The sequence below is a fragment of the Balaenoptera borealis genome, assembly GCF_965194805.1.
Source record: "Balaenoptera borealis genome assembly, chromosome: 19".
Taxonomy (NCBI): domain Eukaryota; kingdom Metazoa; phylum Chordata; class Mammalia; order Artiodactyla; family Balaenopteridae; genus Balaenoptera; species Balaenoptera borealis.
In genome coordinates, this window is record NC_138878.1 from 16840113 (window position 1) to 16861652 (window position 21540).

General features: G+C 38.4%; 2 protein-coding genes and 1 long non-coding RNA gene across 8 annotated transcripts in view; 1 reads left to right on the forward strand and 2 right to left on the reverse strand.

The window, feature by feature from the left end:
• The window catches only part of HAS3 (hyaluronan synthase 3), a 229423-nt gene that overhangs the window by 77079 nt on the left and 130804 nt on the right, over positions 1–21540 (reverse strand). The window lies entirely within an intron of this gene.
• The window catches only part of TANGO6 (transport and golgi organization 6 homolog), a 178982-nt gene that overhangs the window by 51627 nt on the left and 105815 nt on the right, over positions 1–21540 (reverse strand). The window contains exon 16 of one of the 4 annotated variants that reach the window (XM_082369796.1): positions 12183–12308. The exons of 2 other annotated variants lie outside the window; for them this stretch is intronic. In XM_082369796.1, coding sequence (XP_082225922.1) covers positions 12220–12308 — 89 coding nt within the window. In that variant the 3' untranslated portion in view covers positions 12183–12219. Of the gene's footprint in view, positions 1–12182; positions 12309–21540 lie in introns of those variants that run through there. One more of the 4 variants, XM_082369798.1, reaches the window with a different exon arrangement.
• LOC309617566 overlaps positions 1–21540 on the forward strand; it is a 147484-nt gene that overhangs the window by 50874 nt on the left and 75070 nt on the right. The window lies entirely within an intron of this gene.

The window sequence follows — 21540 nt, forward strand, 5'->3', positions numbered from 1 at the left end:
AGAGAAGCCCGCATGCTGCAACAAAAGATCCTGCATGCCGCAACGAAGATCCCACATGCTGCAACGAGACCCAACACAGCCAAAAAAAACAAAAAGGCATTTCACATACAACACCAAAAGCACAAGTGGGAAAAGAAAAAATAGGTATGTTGGACTTCACCAATATTAAAAACTTTTGTGTGTCAAATATCACCACCAAGAAAGTAAAAAGACAACCTATAGAATGATGGGAGAATATATTTGCAAATCATGTATTTGATAAAGGGCTTATCTTCAGAATCTATAAAGAACTCTTACAACACAATAAAAAAAGACAAATAGGTCAAATTCAAAACGGGCAAAGGATCTGAACCGTATATTTTCCAAAGAAAATATACAAATGGCACATTTGAAGATGCTCAATACCATTAATCATTATGGAAATGCAAACCAAAACCACAAGATACCACTTCATACCCATTAGGATGGCTATAATCAAAAAGACAAGAACAAGTGCTGGTGAGGAGAAGAAACTGAAACACGAATACACTGCTGGCTGAAATGTAAAATGGTGCAGCCACTTTGGAAAACAGTTTGGCAGTTCCTCAAAAAGTCAGAGTTACCGTATGACCCAGCAATTCCACTCCTTCGTATATACTCAAGAGAATTTAAAACACATTCCCACAGAAAAACTTGAACATGAAATGTTCAAAGCAGCATTATTCATAATAGTCAAAAAGTGAAAAGAACTCAAATGTCCACCAACTGATGGATGGATTTTAAAATGTGTTATATCCATACAATGGAATAATACCTGGCAATAAAAAGGAATAAGGTACATGCTGCAACATAGATGAACTTTGAAAACATGTAAGTTAAAGAAGCCAGTCAAAAAAAAAAGTATGATTTCATTTATAGGAAATATCCACAATAAGAAAATCCTTAGAGACAGAAAGATTAGTGATTGCCAGACTGGTAATGGGCACAGGGTTTATTTTGGGGTGGCAAAAATGTTTCAAAATTGATTGTGGTGATGGTTGTACAACCTTGTGAACATACAAAAAATTTTTGAATTGCACACCGTAAATTGGTAAATTGTATAGTATATGAAGTATACCTCAATAAAGCTATTTTTTTTAAAAGTAAGTTTTGGGCCGGGAGGGGTTAAAGGAGGGCTACATAATCTAGTTCACGTTGAAGCTGGAAAAATAAATAACATATAAAAATCTTCACATATTAGAAGAGAAGCGGTATATGTGTGTAAGCAGAATCTGATATGAAACACACCTCTGCCTTCCAGTAGCTCAGAGACCAAAGGCTTGGGGGCAGATCTCACAGACAATTCACAATGGTTGCTCCCTTCAAACATGAAGTAGGAGATCCGGATTCTTTCATGATATGCCCACTACAGGAACCGGGTCCTGCCCTTGACCACCAGTCAAGCAGAACCCAGAGCTTTCCCACTGCTTTGTGAATGGCATTGCTTCTGCCAGCTCTTTGCTTCCTTATTTGTCAGTAAAAGATGGTGCCAACACAATTTCAGTCTTTACTACTTCAGAGCTGGCAGTTTAATGGGTAACATTTTTTAAACCTTCTAAATTAATTTTCATTGCATCAGCTTTAAAAAATATTAGTATAATATAAAAGTCTCTTAAAAGAGGCAAGAAAAATATTGAAGATATAGACTCAAAGGTTCTTACATACAGTTACAGCCATTTGGCCCAATATTCCGTCTCTGGGTATGCCAAACCACATCTGACAAACATTAACCCGGGGATAGTTAAGACCTCCTACTAGTATTTTAAAACTTTTGTGCTCCAGCCTTTTTATTATGTCCATCCCAATCTCTTCTGCTCTTTATTTCGTTTCCTCTTAAGGACCAGACTCAAGTGGAGATGGAGACCTGGAGTCTTTGTCTGCCTATCTGTGAATCTTAATCTTATCTTTCCAGGCTCCTGGATCTCATTTACATTGAATTGCCTCTGTAATCTATCCAGTTCAAGTAGGCTCTTCCTTTTCCAAGACAGTACTTTTTGTACTTTCAGACTTGATATTAGATATTTTGGGGAGAAAAAAGAGAGTAAAGGTCAAATGTCACAATACACACTTCACTCACTAAAGCCGTTACTGAAAAAAGGAATCCAGAGAAACTATTTTTCCTCCCATTTATTTGGGAACTAAAGTAAATAGATCCCTGGGGATGAGTAACATGGTGGAGAGCCACATGCCCTCACAGAAATATTCCTGCTGACCTGGTCAATAAGGAAACAGGAGACAAAATATAGATCTGACTCTCTGCATGGACCCTTTTATGTCCTCAATAACATCTAGTAATTTTTCCTGCATTTTAGGGCCTGGAACTCTATTTCACTACTGAAAGGAATACAGTAGAAGAATTACTTGTTTTTTGTAACATTTCATGAATACAACTTATTGCTGCGACTGGACCAGAGTCAACAGAGACAATAATTTCTGTCAAGGTCAGAAGGAAATTAGATTGACGTGGCAGATCCTGACAGGCAGGATTTCCTTTCCAAAAGCCATTTAGAGAATTAAATAATTTAAATGCAATTAATTTTTTATGAAATTCATCATTTAAAAAATTCATAGGTAAATTCTGATCTATTAACAACAATTACTTTTCAGCCTTGAATTTCCCCTGCAGCTCTGGGAAAATCATCTCTTTTCTATTTATTTATTTATTTATTTATTTATGGCTGTGTTGGGTCTTCGTTTCTGTGTGAGGGCTTTCTCTAGTTGCGGCAAGTGGGGGCCACTCTTCATCGCGATGCGCGGGCCTCTCACCATCGCGGCCTCTCTCGTTGCGGAGCACAGGCTCCAGACGCGCAGGCTCAGCAATTGTGGCTCACGGGCCTAGTCGCTCCGCGGCATGTGGGATCTTCCCAGACCATGGCTCGAACCCGTGTCCCCTGCATTGGCAGGCAGATTCTCAACCACTGCGCCACCAGGGAAGCCCTCTTTTCTGATTTTAGTTTCCCTTCTCCACATAGCCCTTTATGGACAGGGGAGAGATTTTAGTTAAGATAGAATATGCAGCTACAGTACAGTGGAATAAAAAAATGTTGTGTCCATTTGTAAGCCTCTTTATCTGCAAAGCACTTGTACGCCTATTACCACATAAGAATTTGAGTTTGGTGGAAAAAAATATTTTTAACTCTGTATTACAAATAAGGAAAGAGAAATTTTTAACGGGCTGATCCCAGGTCACACAGCTACTGAAAGACAGATACATTCTCTTGTCTCCCAAGCAGAGGGCTCTTCCTACTGCCATCAGGACATTTACGTGGCACTCCATGAAGATCAGCAGGAACTTCTGTTCTAAAACAGTGCACATCAATGTGGCCAGCTGATTCTCCCACACCTCTGACATTTCACAGTCCTTACAATTTTCATTCTTTCTCTGTTTAACCTCATAAGATATGAATGGAAGAGAAGTCAGGGATTTATATCTTACAAGAGGGCATAAGCAACAGGGCATAATGGGAATAAGTTCCTCTGGTCCATGAACAAACACCAAAATTGTCACTTAATTGTCCTTTTGAAGGGCTGGAATCCTATTAATTCTATCCTGAAGAGGAGAACAAAAAAAATTCCCCTCTTCTTTACCATCTTCAAAGTGGTAACACTTCTGATTTCCTAACAGGAGGAGGTGACTGATAAATAGCCTTGTGAAAGCTGCTAAAGCCATATACTTGATGTACATTAGGGCATTAGAGGACTGAAGCCAAAGCCACCTTCTGGTCTTGATGGGGCTTGCCAGGGAGGCAGGTCGCAGTAGTCACTGGGCAAGAATGCTGAGTAGTCCCTGGATAGAGTCCCCCCTGCTGGTGTCTACATGTCAGGACCCACTTTTCTCCCTCAGGCTAATTGTTGATCTGCTGCTTTCGGTGTTCCATTCATACTGTTATCCTTTTTAAGGTAATGTAACCAAGAGGTGACTCTGAGCTAGAAGTAGGTTAGCAAAGATTTCAGGGCCTCTTAGCCCTCCTTTTTCTGGTTCTAATTTCATTGTATCTCATCACACAGACCACATAGGCATGGATGATTTGGATGCAAGTTGCAGGTAGACAAACTTTGACAGGCTTAGATGTAACCAAGGGAAGATCTCTGGACAAGTTATTAAAGGAAAACAAACTTGTTAGTAGGACTATTGTTGGTGCAAGTGAATTACCAGGTATGCTTTAAAGAGACACACAGACCTTCTTGCCTCCAAATATTTCTTCTATTAGCAATCTGTATTGCTTCAGAGTCTATTTAATCATTAGAACTTTATTTCTTTAGACTAAATAGCCTCCTTACTCAAAATGCAAAACCACCCCAAGAAGGGCAGCATAATAGGAGGCTGTCATCCACACCTTAGTAAATATTAATATACCTGCTACCTCCTTTTTACAAGCTGGGAAGGAACAAGAAAGATATGAAATAATTTCTGAAACGATGAGTTTCTAGTCGAAGAAAGTTTTAAGTGGGAGGGGAGAAGAAAAAAAAGGTAAGCGAGGGGCACTGAAAAGAGAGGGAGAAGACCCTACTTTACACTTTGACTTGCAAAAGGATGTTTTCTTTCCATGTCTTCAAATAAGAGCGATGTGCAAATAAGAACCACAGATAAATATTTTTTGGACAAAGTAAAACAATGTACAGGAAATGCTTTGTACCACTGGATTTTCAGCAACTCAATGAACTAAAGTAAGGTAGAAACAAAGACAGTTTGAAACAGAGGATGCCAAGACTTCTATAGTTATGTATTAACTAGCTTACTCATTCCATCTCAACAGCTCATTGAATGCCAAGATTGGTTTAAAGGGCATATAAACTTTCAGTTTATACAAAGTTACCCTATAAGGAAAATCTACAACAAATGACTCTACCTTAGTGTGTTACTGACAAGAAAAAGAGATTAGTTCTCCTGAAAGTGTGCTTGAGACAGTAACAGACTTCAGAAACATGGTGGAATTTTCTTGAAGGGTGGAATTAACAAAGTAAAGCCCAGAAATGTGATCACAAGAAAGGAAAAGTTCCAGGTTTATGGCAAGCTATTTTAAAAGATGAAAGAAGATAAAAACTAGATATTTTAAATGAAGGAGACTCTCTTTACAATTCTGTAATGATGAAAGTAGTAAAACCATTCCAGTGACTTAATTAATTTAATTTGCTACATAAATGTTCAAACTCGTTAAAGCAGGCCCAAGAGTTAGTTAGCCTCATAATATTGACAAACATAAATCAGGAAGCCTGTGGCCTGAGAATATAACTTTATGTTTAAATTATTAACAGAAGATCCTTCAACTGCTATGAAATCAGTCTTTACCACATCAGGTCCAGCAAAAAGAAAATGAAGTTACAACTTCTTTTAATGGGAACATTATATTCTAATTAGTTGGTTTACTCTCTTGCAAGTCCATAAGTCAAAGTGAATGCAAGAATCTATATCAAATCCAAGAATCTATTTTAAAACTTGTAAATAAAAGAGAAAATCAGATGTTTCACTGTCCTGTGTCCTTTCAGGGACACAATAAAGGATCCAAATTAATGCTTTAATTTACTCTAAATTGGAATTAGGGGTGTGAGATGAGAAGACAAAAGTATGAAGACACTGAAAATAAAAATAACAGCAGAATTAAACACTGAAACATTCAAGTATTCAGTTGTCCTTCAATATCTGTGGGGGATTGGTTCCAGGACTCCCCAAGGATATAAAAATCCAGGGATGCTCAAGTTACTTAGCTGGCCCTCTGTATCTGCAGGTTTGCAGATAAGCAGGGCCAACTGTAATTGTGTCATCTTTAAAGAATGGACTCTGCCAATGGCATCTTCTATCTCCTGAGCTAATAACTGCAGCTGGTGATTTCAGAGAAGAAATGCAATATCTACTCAAATCTATTTAAAGAGGTTTAATTATAAAGGGTAAAAGTTTAAAGTAGGATACAAAGCTTGATTTGAGGGGAAGAAAAACTTAAGAATGATTTGGAAAGATTAGTTACTTCCAAAGAAACTTTGTTGAAAAAGCAAGCAATGAAGGGCTGCCAAAGAAATACATATACATGTACTTGAATAATGGTTACCTTAGAATAGGGCCAGCAGACTTTTTCTGTAAAAAGCCAGACAGTAAAATACTTTTGGCTTCGAGGGCCAATTTCTGTTTGTCATTGTAACTACTCAATTTTGCCACTGTAGTGCAAAAATAGCCATAGACAATACATAAATAAGCATGACTGTTTCAATAAAACTTTATATGGACACTAAAATTTGCATTTCACATCACAGAAGATTATTCTTCTTTTGCTTCCCCCTTCCCCCAACCATTTAAAAATGTGAAAACCATTCATAGCTCATGGGCTATACAAAAACAGGCAGCAGGTCGGATTTGGCCCAAGGGCAGTGGTTTGTCAACCCCTGTAATTCCCCAACATAAAAGCCCCATGGGATGTAAATTGGTGCAGCCACTGCGGAGAACAGTATGGAGGTTCCTTAAAAAACTAAAAATAGAGCTACCATATGATCCTGCAATCCCACTCGTGGGCATATATCCAGAGAAAACCATAACTCAAAAAGAAAAACGCAGGACTTCCCTGGTGGCACAGTGGTTAAGACTCCGCACTCCCAACGCAGGGGGCCCAGGTTTGATCCCTGGTCAGAGAACTAGATCCCACATGCATGCTGCAACTAAGAGTTTGCATGCCACAACTAAGAAGCCCACGTGCCGCAACTAAGGAGCCAGCGAGCTGCAACGAAAGAGCCCGCCTGCCTCAACTAAGACCCAGTGCAACCAAATAAATAAATATTAAAAAAAAAAAAAGATACATGCACCCTGATGTTCACAGCAGCACTATTTACAATAGTCAAGACATGGAAACAACCTAAATGTCCATTAACAGAGGAATGGATAAAGAAGATGTGGTATGTATGTGTGTGTGTGTATATATACATATATAAACAATGGAATATTACTCAGTCATAAAAAAGAATGAAATAATGCCATTTGCAGCAACATGGATGGACCTAGAGATTATCATACTAAGTGAAGTCAGAAAGAGAAAGGCAAATACCATATGATATCAATTATATGTGGAATCTAAAAAATGGTACAAATGAACTTATCTACAAAATAGAAATAGACTCACAGACATAGAAAACAGACTTGTGGTTATCAAAGGGGATAGTTGGGGGTGGGGGAGAGATAAATTAGGAGTTTGGGATTAACATCTACACACTACTATATATAAACTAGGTAGACAACAAGGACCTACTGTATAGCACAGGGAACTATACTCAATATCTTGTACTAACCTATAAAGGAAAAGAATCTGAAAAAGAATGCATATATATATATTTTATATATTATATATATATAAAACTGAATCACTTTGCTGTACACTTGAAACTAAGACAACATTGTAAATTAACTATTAAAAAAAAAAAGAAGCCCCACAATTTTTTTGTTACAGAAATTAATTTCCTGTTGCTACTGTAGTCACCAAGGTATATTTTACCTCTAAGAATTCATGCCAATATCAGACAGCTGATTTTCTAATATCACAGTATAATTTGGCTTTTACAGTCTTCATATTAATTAAAACAAAATTTTGGATTAAAGCAAACAACTGTTTTTTACAGTTGTGATTAGGGGCATGATCTTTGCAATCAGAGAAATCAGGCTTTGAGTCCCTGATCGAGCACCAACTAGCAGTGTGATCCTGGGGAAGTCACTAACTACTCTGAACCTGTTACCTTTTCTATAAAATGGTAATAATAACAAAAGGAATCACCTTGCAGGGCCATTTCAAGGATTATGTGAGAGCATGCACATAAAGTGATCAACAGAGAGCCTGGAATAAAGTGCGTACTCAACTGTGATTTGTATTCTGGAATAGGACAGGATGATCACACATTTTACTTGTCTGAAGAGCTATTTACTCCAGGTTGGCTTTTGCCTTGGGAGAATGGAGGAATACATGGTACTCACTCAAAAATGACAAAAAGAAAATAATAGCAACCAATATTTATTCACCCCTTACCATGAAAGATGCTGGTTCTGAACACTTTACATATATTATCTTTTAAATTTCATAACCACCCTATCAGGAAGCTACCATAATTATCCCCATTTTACAGATAAGGAACAGAGAGGCTATGTAACTTGTTCATAGCTATTAAATGTTAGAGTCAAGATCAAAACTTAGGAAGTTATGACTCCGGGGGTCACAGTGCATACCTCTGACAGAGAAAGGTAAAATGTGTCCCAAGGTTAAATCTATACATCAATTTCCTATTTACCTGCCTAATGGCTGCCACTGTAGGTGGTCCTACCTCTCTACTTTAGTCTCTGGCAACCCCAGTACAGGAATTAATACAGTCGTAAATACATCTCTATAATGACACAAATATTTCATTTTATGTATATTATTTCATTTGAGCCTCTCAACATTACTATGAGAATAACTGGGTGGATTACACTTCGTGGAACTGCCAGGTGGATTATAACTCCATCTCCACTAAATGTTAAAAGAGGTGACAGTCTCTCATTTTTTCTTCTGAATTGTCTATAATGTCTACTTTTTCCTCACCATTCTCACAGACATCCCTCTGATCAAAGTCTTCATCTCTTTATGCCTAGGAATGCCAAAACAGCCTCCTAGCTATCTCTCTGGCTCCAGCCTCTCCTTTCTTCACTCACATTTCATGCCCCTGCCAACCATACCTATACATCTGTCATCATGTGGCTTCCTTTCTTAAGAATCCATAGTGATCCCCAAATGCCCGTCACATCAAGTCCACATCTGCCCAGTCTTCAAGGCTCTCTGCGGTCTGTCCACCCTCCCTATCTAGCCTTACTACCCAAGGCACCCAACACAATTTGCTATAGGGAGACAGGTCAAGTCCTCCATTCGCAACACAGGCATCCCACTTTTGTTCTCATGCTTTCTTTCCTATCTGGGGGCATCATTTGCCTTCTTTCACACGTAAATCCTCATTCAATATCCATCATCATCTCGTTCCCAGATTGCCCAACAACATCTTATGAGTCTACCTGCTTCTAGTCTTGTCCCACTCTCATCCTTCACATAGCAGCCAAAATGATTTTGCTAAAATGTAATTATGATTAATTCTTCCCTCCTTAAAATCTCCCAGTGACTTCCATTTAAAGTCAACATAGGGCTTCCCTGGTGGCGCAGTGGTTAAGAACCCGCTTGCCAATGCAGGGGACACAGGTTCAAGCCCTGGCCCTGGAGGACTCCACATGCCACAGAGCAACTAAGCCCATGCGCCACAACTACTGAGCCTGAGCTCTAGGGCCCGTGCGCCACAACTACTGAGCCTGCATGCCACAACTACTGAAGCCCACGTGCCTAGAGCCCATGCTCTGCAACAAGAGAAGCCACCGCAATGAGAAGCCCGAGCACCACAACAAAGAGTAGCCCTCACTCGCCACAACTAGAGAAAACCTGTGCGCAGCAATGAAGACCCAACACAGCCGAAAATAAATAAATAAATAAATAAATAAATTTAAAAATTAAAAAAAAATTAAGTCAGCATAAATTGAAATCCCTTAACAGAGCACATATGGATCTTTATGATCTTGGCTTCTTGAGCTAAGCCAGGCCATAGAATCCTGGCCGGAATTTGAAAAAGGATGAGAATGATGACTTCTTCTCTTGTAACTTTATTTACTCCCACAGCAGTAAACAAGCAGGACACAGATTATGAAGAAGATAAGGATTCAGGTGGGTGAATATAGTCTCCCATTGTCTCTCCTGGACCTCAGGGAAATGTGCTGAAATTCAGTATGTGAAGACTAGACTCAAAGCAGCTTGTAGCTAAGGCTGAAAGAACTGAAGTGAGATTTGAGCTACGGCCCACTGCAGGTAAGACAAAGTTTGAAGTTTGAGTCTAATTTAATTGCCTGTTAAAACAAAAATTTAACAGTTTGGAGTACCATAACAGAATCTATAGCCTTCCCAACATAATTTAATAATGTCCAGGACATAATCCAAAATTACTTGTAAAACAAAAATATGACCCCTTCTCAAGGAGAAAGATACTCAAAAGAGGCCAAGACTGAATAATACAGACATTTCAATTATCAGAGATGGATTTTTTTTTAATTAACTAATTTATTTTATTTATGGCTGTGTTGGGTCTTCGTTTCTGTGCGAGGGCTTTCTCTAGTTGTGGCAAGCAGGGGCCACTCTTCATCGCAGTGCGCGGGCCTCTCACTATCGCGGCCTCTCTTGTTGCGGAGCACAGGCTCCAGGCACGCAGGCTCGGTAAATGTGGCTCACGGGCCCAGTTGCTCCGCGGCATGTGGGATCTTCCCAGACCAGGGCTCGAACCCATGTCCCCTGCATTGGCAGGCAGATTCTCAACCACTGCGCCACCAGGGAAGCCCCAGAGATGGATTTTAAAGCATCTATTATAACTATGTTCAATGAGGTAAAGGAAAATGTAATGAATGAAAAGATAGGAAAATATTTGAAGTTTAAACAAAAAACACCACATTTCTAAGTAATCCACGGTAGAAAAAGAAATCACAAGCAAAGTTAGAAAATATTTTGAAATGAAAACACATCAAAATTTATGGAATGCCACTAAAGTAATTCTTATAGGATAATTTATAGTTTTTAATGCTTCCTTTAGAAGAAAGGTCCAAAATCAGTGATCTAAGCTTTCACCTTGAGAAACTAGAAAAATAAACAAGTTAAACCAAAAGTTTATAGGAGGAAGTTGTTGTAGGCAACCCCTAAAATGGCATCCTATGATCCCCATCTCCTGATATTCATACCTTATGTAATTCCCTCCTGTTGAATTAGGGTTGAACCTAGTGACTTGCTTGCAAAAAACAGAATGTGGCAAAAGTAATGGGATGTCAATTCTGAGATTAGGTACAAATGACGCAGACTCTCATCTCGTTTGCCCTCTCCTGCTCTCTTGATTGCTCACTCTGGTGGAAGCTAGCTGCCATGTTGAGTTGCCCTGTGGAGTGGCCCATGTGGCAAAGTGCTGAAGGAAGCTGTGGTCAACAGTCAGCAAGGAACTGAGGCCTTCAGTCCAACAGCCTGAAAACAACTGAATCCTGACAACTATGTGAGTGAGTTTGAGAACTGCTCTATCCTCAGCTGATTCTTCAGATGAGACTGCAGCCCAGCTAACACCTTGATTTCAGCCTTATGAGAATCCTTGAGGCAGAGGCACCCAGTTAAGGCATAACTGGCACCCAGTTAAGGCATAACTTATGCCAGTTAAGGCATAACTGAACTCCTGAATTACAAAAACTATGAGATAAAATGTTTGTTGTTTTAATCCGATAAGTTTTGAGGTAATTTGTCATGTAGCGATAGATAACTACAGCAAGAAATATTAAAGATAGGAGGGAAAACCAATGAAATGGAAAACCAAAAAACAATAAAGAAAATTAATTAAACTAAAAGCTTGTTCTTTGAAAAAAATGTTAATACAATTGATAAACTTCTAGTTAGATTGACCAGGTAATGAGTAGCACTGTGTAAAGAGAGAGGACTAAGGACAGAGCCTTAGGGGACTCCAGACTTTGGAGATCTGGTAGTGGGGAAGGAGCCAGAGAAGAAGACTGAGGAAGAAAAGCCATGAGGTAAGAGCCATCAGGCAAGTCTATTGCATGGGAGGCCTGGAGAGGAAGGAGTTTCAAGAAGGAGGCAATGGTCAAACATATCAAATGCTACTGGGTGGTCAGGTAGTATGAGGATGAAGAACTGACCACTGGCTTTTTCAATATTTTGGTTGATAAGGGAATGCTGGGGATAAAAGTCCCCTCGGAGTGACTTGGGAAGAAAATGGTAAAGGAGGTAGTGCAGCCAGCAAGTTCAGACAACTTTTTCTAAGAGTTTAACTGTGGAAGAGACCAGAGAAACAGGGCTATAGTTTGAAGGGGAAATGGGGTTAAGAAGGTGTTTTGTTTATTTGTTTAAAATATATTCAGTAGAAAGAAGAAACTGATGGTGCAGGTAACCCAATTGAGAAGCAGTTTTACTTCAGGGTCTTTCAGCCTTGAGAAATAATAGAAATAAGTCCTAGTTGCCAGGACCAGGGTCTGGTGGTGCGTGTGCCTTCTTTCATCTTCCAAGAGAGAAGCTTGTTCCCAGAGGTAACTGTAGCTTTCATCCTTACGTGTGTTGGGGGTGGGAGGGAGCGGGGGAGGTAGTACAAACCTGATCCCTGGCTTTACGTAAGAAGCCTGGTTTGAGTTCAGTTCCTGTTTTCTTGAGGCAGTTGAAATTCTACCCAAAACTGTCTGGTGTCCCTACAGAGCTGAGGCTTTAGTCCTTGAAGAGTTACTGAACAGAGTTTGAGGTAAAAAAAGGTAATAAATAGCATTAATTGAGTATTTACTATATACCTGGCACTTTACATTTATTAACTCCTGTAAGCCTCACCAGAGCTCTATGAAATAGGTCTTATTATGATGATCATTTTACAAATGAGAGAACAGGGACAGAGATATTAAGTAACTTGCATATGGTCACATATTCAAGACTCAGGAAGTAGCAGCTTTGGGATTTGAATGCAGGCAGCCTGACTGCAGAACCCAAGGGTTTTGTAATAGTTTATACAGAGGGAAAATATGGGAGTAAGGATTCATCATACAACATATAATAACTTGGGCATGCTGATCTAAAAAAAATTCTCTACCTTAACATCAGAACCATACACACACTGTGGGCAGTGATTTCATCTCATTTTAGCAACACATAATCTATCATATCAAAATAATGTCATCAATTTGATTTTTTTTGTTGGCATTAAATTTTTATTTTATTTTCTAATTTTTAAAATTTTTTTATTTTTTAAATATTTATTTATTTATTTATTTGGCTGTGCCGGGTCTTAGCTGTGGCATGCGGGATCTTCGTTGCAGCATGTGGGAGCTTTAGTTGCGGCATGTGGGATCTTTATTTGAGGCATGTGGGATCTAGTTCCCTGACCAGGGATCTAATCTGAGCCCCCTGCATTGGGAGCACGGAGTCTTATCCACTGGACCACCAGGGAAGTCCCTAAAATTTTAAATGTATATGTTTTTAAAGCTGTAAATGACCTAAAATATATAATTAATTTTGTTTTTGCATATTTACTTAATATTATGATAAATATTATTTTAACCAGAAAAAGTGATGTCTGCTCCTCAAAAGACACCATTAAGAGAAGACTGGTTGATGCTGCAACTAAGAGTTCACATGCCGCAACTAAGAAGCCCGCATGCCACAGTGAGGAGCCCATGTGCCCCAACTAAGACCTGGTACAGCCTAAATAAATAAATAAAAAGAAAAGACTGGTAGAAACTATTTGCAATACATATATGTGACAAAGGACTTGTATCTACTCCATACAAAAATTCTTACAACTTAATAAAGACTTGGAGAAATAAAGAGAAATAATCCAATGAAGAAATGGAAAAAGATCTTAACAGTTACTTCACAAAAGAGATACAGGAATAGAAAATAAGCACTTGAAAAGACATGAGCGGAACACAATTAGTCATCAGGGAAATACAAATTAAAACCTCAGTGAGATGCCATTACGGATTCATTAAAACGGCTAAAAACTAAAAAAATAATATTGATACCAAGTGTTGGCAAGGATATGGAGCAATTGGAACTCTCATACCTTGCTGGTCATAACGTAAAATGGTACAACTACTTTGGAAAACAGTTTGGTAGTTTCTTATACACCTACCATATGATCCAGCAATTCCACTCCTAGGTACTTACCCAAGAGAAACATATATCTATATCTATATCTATATCTATATCTATATCTATATCTATATCTATATATATCTTCACACTAAGACTTGTACCAGAATATTCACAGCAACTACACTCATAATGGCTCAAAACTGGAAACAACCTGAATGTCCATCAACAGGTAAATGTATGAACGATTGTGGTATAGTCATATAAAGTACTACTACTTAGCAATAAAAAGTGGTGAACTATTAATATACACAACATGGATGAATCTCAAAAACCTTTGCTGAGCAAAAGAATTCAGACATGAAAGGGTATACACTTTATGATTCCATTTATAGGAAGCTCTAGAAAAGACAAATCTAACCTATAATAGCAGAAACATATCAGTGGTGGTCAGGATTGGGGTGTGGAATGGGAGATGATCTGGGCACAAAGGAACTTCCTGAGGTGATGAAAATGTTCTATATTTTGACTATAGTGATGGTTACATGAGTTTATATCAAACCTCATTGAAATGTGTACTTAAAATGGGGAGGGGCTTCCCTGGTGGTGCAGTGGTTGAGAATCTGCCTGCCAATGCAGGGGACACGGGTTCGAGCCCTGGTCTGGGAAGATCCCACATGCCGTGGAGCAACTAGGCCCGTGAGCCACAATTACTGAGCCTGCGCGTCTGGAGCCTGTGCTCCACAACAAGAGAGACCGCGATAGTGAGAGGCCCGTGCACCGCGATGAAGAGTGGCCCCCACTTGCCGCAACTAGAGAAAGCCCTCACAAAGAAACGAAGACCCAACAAAGCCATAAATAAATAAATAAATAAATAAAATTACAAAAAAAAAAAAGTTACTTTTAAAAAGAAAAAAAAAATGGGGGCATTTTACTGTATGTAAATTACACCTCGGTAAAGTTGATTTCAAAGAAAGCAAAATGCAGACTAATAGTATGTAATAACAGTAAGAGTAAAGTAGTATGTTAATGTTCTGTTTTTGTAAAAGAAAAAAAGCCCATATAAAAAGCCCATATATTTTTGCATACCTATAAGAACACAGGGAAAGGTGTGAAAGAATATATACCAAACTACTATCATTGTTTACTTTAGGAGGTAAGAATATTAAATATAACTAATATTTGGGAGAGACTGGATTTTTCTTTATATACCTGTGTATTGTTAGGCACGTGGCAATAAGCTTGCACTACTTTTGACCGTGTAGTAGTTAGTATGCAGGTATGCTGCCAACACACCATCCCTGAGTGCCGTTTCTCTCATCAAGAGTCAGAGGCTACTTCCCTTCCCCTTGAACCTGGGCTGGTTTGGGGACTTACTTTGACAGTAGAATGTGGCAGAAGTCATACTAAGCCAGTTCTAGGTTTAGCTCTTAATAGGTCTGGCAGCTTCTGCTTTCGTTCTCTGGGAAACCATTCACCATGCGGAAAAGAAGTTTGACTTAGACTACTGAATGATGAGTATCCACACACAGGGACAGACAGAAGCCATGTGGAGGAGCACTAGGGTGCCCCAGTCAAGATCCCACCTGGATGCAACCTCCTCGGTGAGCCCAGCCTACACCGCATGCAGTAGAACCACCAGCTGAGCCCAGACAACACCATGTGGAGCAGATGAGCTGGCCCTGCCAAGCATGACCAATATTACAGAATTCTGAACAAATAAATGGTGGTTGTTTTAAGCCATTATGTTCTGAGGTCCTTTACTACACATAAGGGAACCAAAACATATGTTATGAAAGAAAAAGCCCTTACACTAAAATTTTTTAATTAGTAAATTAAAAGTTTAAATATTTCTGGAAACTACCTAATTAGAATGCCCTTAAGTTGATTCATTATAATGCTGCACCTTTAAACAAATTTTGTTGAGTAAGATACTTCTAAAGGCGATTTGTCATTCCTTGACTAGTCTTATACATTACTTAATAGCAAAATGAATTAATAATTTATTACTTTTTTTTTTTTGGCTGCTGCCACACAGCTTACAGGATCTTAGTTCCCCAGCCAGGGACTGAACCTGGGCTCCGGCAGTGAAAGCGTGGAGCCCTAACCACTGGACTACCAGGGAATTCCCAGTAATTTATTACTTTAAACAAGACTTTTTTTTCCCACTGCCATCAAGACAAACAACAAAATAACACAAAAGAGGACTTTTTTTAGTCCATTCACTTTGAAAAACACAATCTTCAAAAGATATTTTTCTCTATTTGACAATGGACACAGCAGGGGGTTCAAAAAGCCCTATCTCACCCACAATTTCAGGAAGTAATCTGTCAGTATATAAACAATTTAAAATATAAACAGCCTTTGAGTGAATCCACTTTGGCAAATATCAATCTTACAGAAATAAAGGTCCAGTTCTTTAATATGTACATATATATGAAATATGCCTATATACAGATATATATTTCCATTAGCACACAAATATGAGAATTTATATTGCAGTACTGCATGTCATAGGAAAGAAAGTGAAGTTTCATCCACAGAGGAATGGTTGAATAAGTAAACTGTGGTGTATCTATACTATAAAATATTATGCAGCTGTTTAAAAGCTCCTCTCCTCATCTTAATTCTCAGGCCAACCCAACTGGAACTCACAGTAGCCTGCTAGACAAATCCAATTATTCCATTTTCCTTTGTTTTCTACAACTGGCTAGAAGAAGGTGTTTGTCAGAGCAGAATTTGGGGCTGAATTTGCCCCTCTCTGGGCAGGTATCATCAGGTTTTCTACAATCAGATTATGGGCTTCATCCTGGAGCTGGATGGGATCATGGGTTGCTCATCACTTGGATGAACTCTGAGGTGGCAAAGTGAATGCTGAACTAAAACATAAAAATTAAGCAGGTGATATGGAAAAGAGTTGACAAAGCGCATTAAATAAGGGTGTTCTGCAGGTTGTAAGAGTTAGAAATATACCCTAGAGCCCAGGACCTACCCTTCTCCTGGCATATAGAGGAATTTGAGAAAAGGTACCTCCTAACCTAGAAGTATAAGCTGCTTTGTCCCTGCGTTCCCAGTGTCATTCTAGTTGCCGTGGCACACTGCAACAGATCTGAGATTTAGTTCTCTCCCCTCATTCCTCTTTCCAAATATTAATTCCTGATCTTTCTTACAGAGTTCACTGAAGGTACTCTTAAGATGAAGCAACGTGAGTGAATATGGCTTTCTATTCCTGCTCTCATTTTTAGAAGTTTCTGACCTAGAGTAAACTAGAACTTGTCTGAGCTTGCTGATTAGAAGACTACGTTCTGCCTCTAAAAATAAGTGCTGTGCTTTGTATGTCATGGTGACACTACCAGATCTGAGTTGTTCTTCTAGGGCAGCAATGGGTTCACACTGAGTCATGCATCCATCCATCAGTCCTTCCCTGACCTCCTTCCCTTCATCCACCCACCCACCCCCAACATTCTCTGACAGGCTCCTCCATTCCTTCTGGGAGCAAAGGTACACATTTTAGAGATAGCTGGTCAGGGTTAGAGGATAGGTCTGAAGCCATGGAATAATTTTTCTCTGTGAGGCATTAGCAGTCTCATTCACTGCTGACAAGAGGATCCCTTTCTGGAAGGCAACTTAGCACTAAATACCAAGAGCCTTAAAAGCAGGCACATACTGTGACCTAGTAATTCCTTTCTAAGAACTAATCCTTAGGAAAGAATCAAAGATTCACCAAAGGATTTACGTATAAGAATAATCAATAGCACACTTCTTATAATCCTCATAAAGTAAGGAACTGGAACCACCTAATTAAACAATATCTTTCTAGAAGATAATTAAATAAAATTATGATAAACTCAGGTTATTAATTAATAACAACCAATAAATCTTATATTTTCAAGAAATATTTAATGACATGGAAAAGTGCTTATAATGTTAAATTTTTTAAAAAGCAGGATACGTACAATGTAATTACAAGTCTGAGAAAGAAAAAGAAACTAGAAGGAAACATCAAAATGTAAACAAAGAATGGTTACTTCTGAATGGTGAGACTATTAGTGATTATTTTCTTTACACTTTTTAATATTTTCCAAATTGTCCAAAATTATCACGTATTACTGATACAATTAGGAAGGGAAAGGTCTATGAATAGATTTTAAAGTTATATCTCTCAGAAAAATTGACACGAGGAAGAAAAACATAAGGAGGAAGAGAAGAAAAAAAATTATTCGGCCTGGGCTCCAACTTTCAATTTTGGCCAGATTAGTATTTCCAATTTATATTAATATAAGTATTTGTTGAATTGAACTATACTGATGCTAACCTAGGCAAACCTGGCAAGAAGCATTTCATTTAATTCTCTGAATTTTGCTGAAAAATTCTCCTTTCAAAGTATGTGAACTCTAATCCTTGACTGTTGTTCATTGCTGCTGAAATCTATGAATGCTGAACTCCCAGACGAGTACCCAATTATTCACACATCCAACCCACCTTTTTTTTTTTTTTTTTTAATTTTTATTTATTTATTTATTTATGGCTGTGTTGGGTCTTCGTTTCTGTGCGAGGGCTTTCTCTAGTTGTGGCAAGCGGGGCCCACTCTTCATCGCGGTGCGCAGGCCTCTCACTATCGCGGCCTCTCTTGTTGCAGAGCACAGGCTCCAGACGCGCAGGCTCAGTAATTGTGGCTCACGGGCCCAGCTGCTCCGCGGCATGTGGGATCTTCCCAGACCAGGGCTCGAACCCGTGTCCCCTGCATTGGCAGGCGGATTCTCAACCACTGCGCCACCAGGGAAGCCCCACATCCAACCCACCTCTTCACCTTCAGGCTATGCTGTGAGTTGAAAATCTCTGAAAGCTAACGTACAAAGCCATTTTTCAAAAACTGACCTGCTGTTCTTGATAACGATGAGGAACTGATGTAGCCCCAAAGCACTTTGCCACATTCAACTGCAGGGTCCCAAAGAGAAAAAGACAGACAAGACCGTTTCCTCTGAGCTCCCATAATACCCTACACAGGCCTCTCCCTAAATCAGCAGGTCACCTTAGAAGATCTGTGTATGAGTTGACGGCTCTGATTCAACTATAAGCTCCTTGAAGGAAGAGACGGTTGCTTTTTCGTGCTCCTATTTCCAGCCCCAGGCACAGAACTGGCCATTCAGTGCCTACTCAAAAAACATTTTTGAACTGAACTACATTGATGCCTCTGCTCTCAAGATTAAGAAAAAAATAAACATATTCAAGATAAAAAACTAATGAGAACCTGCTGTATAGCACAGGGAACTCTACGCAGTGCTCTGTGGTGACCTAAATGGGAAGGAAATCTAAAAGAGAGGGGATATATGTATACATACAGCTGATTCACTTCGCTGTGCAGCAGAAACTAACACAACACTGTAAAGCAACTATACCCCAATAAAAAAAAAAAAAGATTAAAAAAAGAGCTTTGAGCATTAGAAAGAGCTACCAAATAACCCAGGAATTTATATGATTTAGACTTGACAAAGGCAGGAGATTAGAATTCAGAGAATGTCTGGGTATAACTATGGGCAGAGGAGGAAACTTGTTTTTCCATCAAGGACTTCTGATCCAAGCTTGAAATTCAAATGAGAGCCACAAACAAGTAAAAAGCAATTTCATTTATTTCTCTTTTTCCTTAGAATGAGAAATAAATATCAGCAAAGGATATAAAACATTCCCTAAATACAAGGGATAATTTAAAAATATACTTTAGTTCATATTATGGTCCATTAAATGTAAAAGGAAGGCAAAAAAAAAAGGAGGCATATGTAATCACTTCAAAGGTGGCCACAGGCTCTATAATAAGGACACACTCCTATATTCAGCAGATATCAGAAAAGGCTATCCACTAAAAAGTATGCTCGTAAAATTGGTATAAAATAGATAAGATTAGCCATGTGCAGAACCTCCCACATCCAAGAGGATTTGTAATTACAAGAAGGAATGAATAACTTTTTCAAGCTCTCTCCAGTGAGATGGCAATCTAAGATGTAACTGAGATGTAGGATAGGGTAGAATTCAGTCAAGGCCACCAGGATGACTGCACAGGTGAGTACTGTACAGCTCCAGGCCCTGCCATTCATACAATACCGCCTCTTGGACTTTTTGAATCTGAGAACAACCTGCACAATTGTATGTGGCAGTCCTGGATGTAACTAATATATCTGAGTGATGTTATAAAGCAGAACATGAGTTCTACAACAGGGTGCATCAGCAGGAGCCCTACTGACATTCTGGGCCAGATCATTCTTGGTTGCAGGGGGCTGTCCTGTGCACTGTAGGATGTTTAGAAACTTCCCTGGTCTGTACCCATTAAATGCCAGTAACGTCCCCCCTGCCCCCAGTTTAACAACTAAAAATGTCTCCAGACATTGCCAATGTCCCCTGGGGGGCAAATTCTTCCTCCCACTCCCCCATTTGAGAATCACAGACCTAGAGGAACAAAGAACTGGTAGTGCTTGTCCAGCTCTGCTGAAGAGAGAGAAGATACTTCATCTGGCATATGTGAGAAGAGTGTAGTCTATATCAGATCAGGAATAATGCTCTAGGCAATCTCAGAAGGAAATACCCTTACAGATGTACTCAATACCCTTTGCTTTAATTCCACTTGTCAGGTATTGTCCCAATTACCAATTCAATATCTTGGGCACAGTTATTTAATGTTATACATTTAAAAGAAGTTTTAAAAAAATGCAATGACATATAACAGCCCACAGGTTATTGTCAACGTCGACATTGGGCCATATAAGAGGAAACAGATGGAGAAACATTTGGAGTGACTGGTAATTTAGCAATGCATTAAGATTAAATTTCTAAAAGTACAATAAAAAAACTAAATAGTTCCTTAAATAAAAGAAATGAAACCAAAATCCTTCCACCATATTTTCTATGTTGAGGAGTAGAGATTAAAATATATAGATCCATACTTATAAAATGTTGGTTTAAGAAAGCCTTTCTATATAAGAGAGAAACCATAAAAGAAAAGATAGATTTGCCTACATCAAAATAAAAAACTTCTGTATTTCAAAACAAACGAAACAGAAAATATGAACAAAACTAAAATGTAAACAAACCAAAGAAAATATTTACAACATAAATGTTAGTGGTTCAAGATCTGTAAATATATAAAGCTTTTACAAATTAAATAACAAAATCAACACCCCAATGGAAACATGAAGAAAGGATAGGAACAGTCAATTCACACACACACACATACACCCTCCACAAACAAAAAAATTTAGCCAATAAAAATATGAAAAATATTTAACCCTGTCAATTGAATAAATGGAAATAAAAACACAGCAACATTTCTTTATATATCTGCTTGATAAAAATAACACATAGCATACATAGTGCTGATGAGGGTACAAATATTCTCAAACATTAAAATATAAACTGGCACAATCTCTTGGGAAGATAATTTAGCAATAAATATGTTTTAAAATATGCACATGCTTTTAAGAAATTCTACTTTTAGAAATTTTTCCTAGGAAATTATCGTGGATCTGCACAAAGATTTAGCTACAAGAATATTCATCTTAATGTAATTCATAATAGTGAAAAATTAGAACAACCTGTAAGCTGGTCAGTTGAAAAAAATTATGATACATTCAAATGATATAGTCTAATGCAATCATTAAAAATTATAGAGGATATGGAAAATGTGTGTTAATGACAGGAAAAAGATGCTTAATGACATGGGAAAATTTTCAGGATACAGAATTGTGTATTGGGTAAGAGACTGGATCTGGAGTCAGATTGTCTGGATTGAAATTTTGGATTCATCATTAATTAGCTATGTAACATTAGGCAAGTTAGTAACCGTCTCTGTATCTGTTTCCTAATGTGTAAAAAAATGTAACCTCTA